General features: G+C 41.2%; 1 protein-coding gene across 2 annotated transcripts in view; it reads right to left on the bottom strand.

Moving 5' to 3' along the window:
- Positions 1-7,823, bottom strand: part of MAP3K8 (mitogen-activated protein kinase kinase kinase 8) — a 26,290-nt gene that overhangs the window by 18,241 nt on the left and 226 nt on the right. Inside the window, exons 1-2 of one of the 2 annotated variants that reach the window (XM_019508226.1) lie at positions 7,788-7,815; positions 770-1,130 (exon numbers count right to left, since the gene is read on the bottom strand). In XM_019508226.1, coding sequence (XP_019363771.1) covers positions 770-1,105 — 336 coding nt within the window. In that variant the 5' untranslated portion in view covers positions 1,106-1,130; positions 7,788-7,815. Of the gene's footprint in view, positions 1-769; positions 1,131-7,787; positions 7,816-7,823 lie in introns of those variants that run through there. The other variant, XM_019508225.1, reaches the window with a different exon arrangement.

Raw genomic sequence — 7,823 nt, 5'->3', positions numbered from 1 at the left:
CTCGGGTCAGGCAAACCCCAGCCCACAACTGCAGGCAGGCTCAGTTGTCTCCCTACCCCCCAACTCAACAGGTGAACATCTGTTGGGTTGGGAGCAAGGGGAGAGGGGGGTGCTCAGACTCATGGTGCTTTATGTAAGTCACCAAGAGTTAGGGCACGGGCCTGCATATTTGTCAGCACCCTAAATGATCAAACATTCTCCCCTAAATATATCTGGCAGATCTTCTTGACTTCAGACTAACAAGGCTAACTACCTCTCTCATACATGTATCTATGCAGGACGTTTAAAATACTAAAGTATCACTTCCTCTTGCGTAAGTGGCAGTTTCTACAAATCAATATCAGCAGCTATGTAGCGAAGTGGAAAGAGACAAGATTTTGTAGAATGCAAACAACATTGTGGCTACATTGTGCCTCTCAACAAGAGACAGCTGTGCTGTGGGTAGCAGAGAATACTCAAATACCGAAATATATGGCATTGCTAAACATCCCATGGTATCAGTTTTCACAGCTGGTAAATAGGAACTGTGAACATCAAAACAATTGCCTCTGCGATTTTGACTTTTTGGAGGCAGAATTATCCTTTTGTCAAACTTCTGAATGGAATAATCCTACCAATTGCTTTTCTCCTAATAATTCTGCTTTAAAACTGTTATTGTTTAATGTTATTTCACTGCTGGCTGCAAAATATATAGACTTGTTTCACTTTCAGGTAATGAAATTCTGAATTTTCTTATTTCCTTTTAATAAAAAAGTCTAAAAACCCATACCGTATGTAATAGGATTCCAGATTCTTGCCGCCTGTGTCCTTTAAATTGCTTTGCAGTGTTTGACACCTGATTTGAAAAAGCAAGCAAGTCTTCCACAGTCCCATATCTGACATTTGACAGCAAAGAAACTTCTCTTTTACAGAACAATAAGGATTCAGCACATTCCTCATTTTCATTTGTTTCTTGGCACATGGTAATTAGACTGTCATCATAAACAGCCAGGTCTCCATTTGGATAAAGGTTTTCCATAATGTCTATCACTTCAGACATATTTAAGTGTGCTAGCAGCAAGTCAATCTCCTCTTTATTGTCACTGTCAGTGCTCATATACTCCATTACTGTCCGTTTTTCTAAACGTCACCTGTAATAGAAAACAAAAACTAAACGTTAAAATGCTTAACTTCCACACAGATAGTTTGGGGTTAAACACAGCATTAAAAAACAATGACGAGGAATATATATTATCCTGGTTGATTTTAAACTAAAATCTTTTTCCCTCATGCATATAGCAAGTATATTCATATGCAAGTGTTAGTACACTGACAAAATAAGCATCAATATTATAATCTGTTTTTCTTTTGGTAGTGATTTACAGCATGACAACAAAGTGTCACATCTCTTTCCACTATTAAAGAACACACTGACCAATACCATCTCAAACATACAACAATCAAGAATTATGAGCTGCAAATGGGAGAAATGAAATGTACATTTTAAAGTACAAAAGTAAACAGTAGGAGGTGCATCCATCACCAGCGCCTACAACATTTTAGTCAACAACAGAAATGTAGGGTTTATGATGCATGCAGGTATACTAGAAATTTCCCAATGTTCAAATCTAAGCACATAAAAGGATGCCCAAAAGACAAAGATGAGTTAGTTCAGTTATCTAAAAAAAGTAAGAAAAAAGTAACCCTGTCCTTTATAGTTTTCTTTTTTTTTAATTTGTATAAAAGGCACTTGCAAAAGTGCTAGGCACATTTTCAGTTTAAAAAAAAAAAAAAATTAACACACAAATCCCCACCAAATTCTAAACCAGAGTTGGCAAGGTTTTTGGGAAGAGTACCAAAAACAGCCACACCCTCGACTTGGAAGATGCTGGCATGCCAGGGGAAGACGGCAGAGAAGCTACTTGGGGCGCAATCTTTGTGGCAGCGCAGCCCTGGCCCCTTCCCCGCCTTCCACCCCAAAACACGTATGCACCCATCACTGGCAAGGAGCCAAGTTGGGGTTCCATGAACCCCAGTGCAGCTCCTTGCAGCCTCCCCGCCGTATGTTGCAACAATCCAGGCTCCACGGTTGACAGTAGGGGCCTGCCCAGAGCCCCAGCCAGCTGTGGCAGCCAGCCAGGAGGCTGCAAGAGGCTGCACCAGGGTCTGCAGAGCCCCCACCCAGCTCATTGCTGGCAGCAGTTGTGCCTTGGTGCAGACAGCAAAGGGACCAGGGCTGCTACAACAAGGATCAGGCCCCTTGTGGCTCCCCCACCATCCACCTCAAGGCGTGCATGCCAAGCAAAATGCCTTCACATGCCACACTCTGGCATACAAGGGGTTGTCGACCCCTGTCCTAAAACCCAACCAATTATAAAAGTTTGAGTAGATGAGGATTGGCAAAAGAACCATAATGTACATAGGAAAAGACTAGTGGAGAAATGCAATCAGCAATGCTGAAAAGGGAATGACGGTATTAAACTGGAGGGAGGTTAGTAGCCAAATTCCAAGGATTCATCTTGGGACTGACCTTATTGATGGTTTTCATTAATAACCTACACACAGAAAGTAGAAGTCTGTTAATGAAACGTACTGATGACATAGAGCTTGTAGGCATCTTCAATATAAAAGAGGATCAGGCTATCATACAGAAAAATATAGATGACCTTGAGGACAGAAGCAATAGCAATGGGTAACAACTAATGACAAGAATTTCTGTTAACAAAGTGGGGGCTCACCAGTCAAAAATGAATGAAGACGTTAAAGGCCTGAACGTACTAGCTGATCACACATTGACCACAAGTCACCAATATCATGTACTACAAACATACAAAAGGCAGATACAATTCTATGATACAGTCAAAACAATTTCAGCCAAGGGGGAAGAAGTATTAATGCCACTGTATAAAATACTAATGAGACCTTATTTAGATAAGCTGCAGTTCTGGTCAGGCACTTTCAAGAAAGATGACTTCAACCTTGAATAGATGAAAAGAAGGGCTATGAAGATATCAAGGAATGGGTGCTATCATAAGAGAAAATTAAAATAAACGTGGCTCCTTTAGATTAGCAGAACAAAGGCTGAGAGGAGATATTGTTGCCTTCTGTAAGTGTACTGGGAAAGAAAACATCAGAGATGGGAAAATAATATTTAAAGGAAATGTTGGCACAGGAACAAATGAATATAAGCTGGCAATGAATAAATTCAGGCTGCAAATCAGGTGCCTAACCAACAGAACAGTAAAGGTCTGGAACAGCCTTTCAGTAAGTTTCTTCCCCCACAAATTCCTAACTATTTATAAGATGGAGCCTTAAGGGAATATATAACAAAGTGGCCTGCAATATAAGATACTGGGCTCAGTTTCCTACAAGGTCCCTTCCAGTTCTATGCTCCTAATTTCAAACCCAAAGAACCTTACTTGCACTGCAAGTACACATGCATGTATGCTCACTCCTTCATATACTAATAAAAATAATTAGGTAAAGGGGGCTTTCCACTTTGCAGATTTCAATAAACTCCTATCAGAAATTAATTCTGGTTATATCTCATAAACCCATAAAAAAAAACCCTTATATCCACAATGAGTCTGGTCAGACTGTCCAGTAGCTTAAGCTCTTGTTCACAGCTACTGCAATTACACTAAAACTCCGTACTCTTTATTTTCTTCTGAAAATTCTATTTATTGCCTGTTTGCAAAGATGTGTTAGAGCAGAAGTGCCCCATGCTCATATGATCATTCACTTCACTGTTCTCATGGAAAGAAAAACTGATTATCATAAGTTTGAGAAACTAGGGGAATTTTTGAAGGAAAAAAAGAGAAGAGAGTGAAAAGCAAGAATCAAAACACCATCGTCACCTATATTTCCGAGTAGGCCTGAAAATAACCTTCATTGCAGGTTTCCAAGAATTATTCAAGCACTAGGAAGACAGGACCTTCCCTTTTCCCTTTCCAGAATGGACTAACATATCACATTTATATAACATATCACATTCACAGATCTTTCACTGGCCTTTTCAAAAATAAATGCAGCTGCCTACTTAAGGTAAATCAGAAAGTGATACTTTATGGGGGGAAAAGATCCACAGTTAAGCACAAGCAACTTGTCTCAAGGACAGGTAGCTGACATAAGATTCCTCCCAGGCTTTCAGGCAATGCAGAACTTTTGACCTTAGTTTCTGGTCAAGATATTATCTTTCTTCCCTTCCCTTGGAGGATGTGGAAACTTTCTGGCAGATATTTCTCATGGCTTAGAGAGTATTTACGTCAAAATAGCGGTGCAGAGAGCTAAATACAGTGACGTGGCTGACCTGGTTAATAGCTTCAGGCCACATCCTGAAAAAAAGTCTGAAACAACAAGACAGGAAAAACTGTTCATCTCTAGCACAAAAAAAAGAAGGCTTTGTAGCATGCTCCTCTTGTCATCCCCTGTGGGGACTGGTTCCAAGGTCGGGAAAGAAAGGAGGCATCAACCTAGACCAGTTCACCTGATAGCAAATGAAGGCACAGATATCCCCATGCTCTTAAATTCGTAGGGCCTAAACTGGAGAAGAGGGAGCAATAAGTCTTTATTTGGAGACACAGAAGGTTACCGTCCCTGGAACAGCATGGAAAAAAGTGTTGAAGATGTTCCACTTTTGTATCCGAGGCCTCCACCTCACCTTCTCATGCCCAAGCCCAAACACTGCTATGTAACTTAGTAAGTATTGCCACTCTCCAGGAGAAAGGTTTCCTATTTGTTTCAATGTTGGACTTTTTGTCATTAAGGTAGAAGGAAGGAAAATAATAGAGAATCAGCTCGTACTGGAAACTCCCTTTTGAGATGCGAGGCAGAGGAGAAGCAACTCTTTGGACACTTCCCTCAAGAAGAAAAAAAAAAGTTACCACCCCCCCAGAAATTTTAAGCTCTTCTGGACACAAACTTGACTCAAACAGTTATTGACATCTACACTTAAGCATGATAACATGCTAGAGAGAACTTTCCACCAATCTTCTACTGTGATCTATTCCACACTTGCCTCTGTTTTGCTCCCCAAATCACAGCACTGTACTCAACCTGCTTCTCAAGCCATTCACTTCTGCCCACAGGGCTCAAATGAAAATGACCAAAATATTCACTGATTTTATTCTTCTCCTGCTCAAAATAGCATGGACAGCTAAAGTTTGTTCACATAGGAAGAAAGAAACACAACATGATTTCATGTGTGGAAGGCTGTTTAATCAGAATGAGGTTTAAATTTTTCTTTAAAAAGAGAGTCAGTGTCAGCTGTCAGTGGCTCATATATGACCCTTCAGCTGTCAGTGGCTCATATATGACCTTAACAAGAAAAGCATCTACTTGCCACTGGTGAATTAATTTTTCCTGCTAAGCCTCCTTAGCTGTACGTTAGAGCACTATTTGGATGCACAATATGAGAAACAAATCATAGCCACTTTCATTCAGTGTTTTCCTAATATACATAGCAATCAAGGCCCTGTAAATAGTTTTTGTTTCTAATTACAATTCTGCTTTTATCTACAAAAGCAAAAAAAAAAAAAAAAAAAAAAAAAAAAAAAAAAAAGCATGCGTTAGTCAGCTGACTGAAGTTTAAGAAAAGGAAAAACTTTTCCTCCAATCACGTCATTGCTCAACCAACATCACATGAGCCACCAGCAAGTCAAAGAGTTTTTTGTCATGGGTAGTTTTCAGCCAAGGAAATGTTATTGTTACCTTGACATCTTTTTTTTTCTTCCAGGTATTAAAAGAAAATATTCCTGGAATCCCAAACTGATACAAGATTTTTTGCATGGTCCAGGCCCTGTACTGCAAACTAACTAGCTTAGTGTAAACACATATAAATACTATATCTGTTCTTGTTTAACCAGCCATCAGCTATAAATAAAGGAACGGAGCTGGTATTTTTCCTTTAAATGCTTTCACAGTAAGATAATTGCAGGCCTTGAAAAATACCACCAAAGAAAAGAAAAGTGTCTGGAGGAAGGCTAGTGCACCAAGTTCTGCAAGACACTGTCACAAGGAAGGGGAAAACCTTTAGTTTTTAAGATCTCAAGAAAGAATTTTCCATGTATATATTCACACAACAGCTCCGTTAGCCTGTGGTCAGACAGCTCCAGCAAAACAGAGAGAAGGACAGTTGCAGCAGAGTAAGATCTAAAGGACAATGCTTTCATTCCATAGCTGAATACATCCTATGTGATGAATAATAACAATTTCTCCTGCAGAAAACCCCCATGTAAGAGACAGAGACAGCTTTAACAGAATTTTAGTACTGCTCCTCACAGCCAATTCCCTGATGTCACTGCAGTAGGACTCCTTCAACCACATGACCTTGACCATTCAGTTTAATTATTGTAAACATAGCCCTATGGAGAATTAAGAGGCCTTCTACAGAAAAGTGCTCAAGTTGTTCAGTAGGAGGTTGAAAAGTTACTGGCTCTATCCGGGTCTGTCAGCTGGAATTCTGCTTTACCTTGCTAGCATGAGTTGCAAGTATCAGCAAAGTCAACCTTTGAACATTATGTCAATGCTCCTCTGAGAGGGACTTCACCTAGTTTGGGAGAATGTTTCCTCCACCCTGTGATGTTCCTTCCCACACTTCTAATGCAACAAGTTTCAAACTAAAGTACCTGAGCTAAACAGATAACTCAAGGTATAGGCTAGGCCAAAGTCTTCACAGACACTTAAATAGGTGCTAATAGAATATCACCTATGGGGGAGGGGGTGTGCATGCATTATATACACACTCATATATATATATATATATATTCACGTGTATTCATACCCAGAGCTGACCCTAAAGGTGTATAGGGCCTGGGGCATATCAGTCTGTGCAGGGCCTGTGTGTGTGGGGGGAGGGCGAGTGGCTGGAGCACAGAGCCGGCAGGGCCTGTATGGCACTGTCCATGGGGTGGTAACAGATGCTAACAGAATATCACTAAAGCACGGACCGGGGGCAGTTGCCCTGATTCACTCCCCGACCAAAGGGCCAGGTCTGCTCATACCTATATCTAGATATATCTATATCGATCTATATAGATATATCTTTATATTTATCTATACAGATAGATCTCTCTCTCTCTCTCTCTATATATATATACACATACACACACAGAGATATGTACATAGACCTATTGATAGATCTATACATATGCATATTCTATTAGCACCTATTTAAGTATCTATCAAGACTCTGGCATCTGGAGATATCTATATCCCATCACCTATATACATATTCCAACATGTATCCAATTCCTTATATAGAGTTCTCCCAAGAAGTCCCCCAGTCTTCATGGGGTAGGCCAGGCCAGTCTTGACAGATACTTAAATAGGTGCTGAGAGAGTGAGTTACCAGTATTGCCACCTCTCATTATTTTTTGGCATTGTTTTTAAAATCTGTGCTTTGGGACTGTGAAAAGAATATATATAATAGAAAGAAAGAGCCAAGTTTTTCACAGTCCCAAAGCACAGACTTTAAGAACAACGCTGAAAATCCTGAGAGTTGGCAATCCTGTAATACACATAACACATATGCATGTGTGTCTGGTGTGTGCATACACACAAACATATCTATACAGACAGACGGCCATCTATCCCAGGAGTACCTGTTTAAATATCAGTGAAGACTGTAGCCTCTAGAGACTCACCCGCCCCGCTCAGCCCCTCCACACCTCCGCGCTCCGGCCGGGCTTGTCCGGCTCCGCCGGGGCCAGAAGAGCAGCTGAGACGAGCCGGGGTCGGGGTCCCCGAGAGCAGCGGCGGCCCCACGGGACCTGCCCCCCCCGCAGACCCCCGCCCAGGCTCCCCGGTACCTGCCGCGACGCGACGCGCCCGGTCTCGAGCCGGCT

The sequence above is a fragment of the Gavialis gangeticus genome, unplaced genomic scaffold (assembly GCF_001723915.1).
Source record: "Gavialis gangeticus isolate Ggan-Ray unplaced genomic scaffold, GavGan_comp1, whole genome shotgun sequence".
NCBI classification, from domain to species: Eukaryota; Metazoa; Chordata; order Crocodylia; family Gavialidae; genus Gavialis; species Gavialis gangeticus.
Note: the sequence above shows the minus strand (reverse complement) of the source record. Positions and strands in the feature narration are given on the sequence as shown.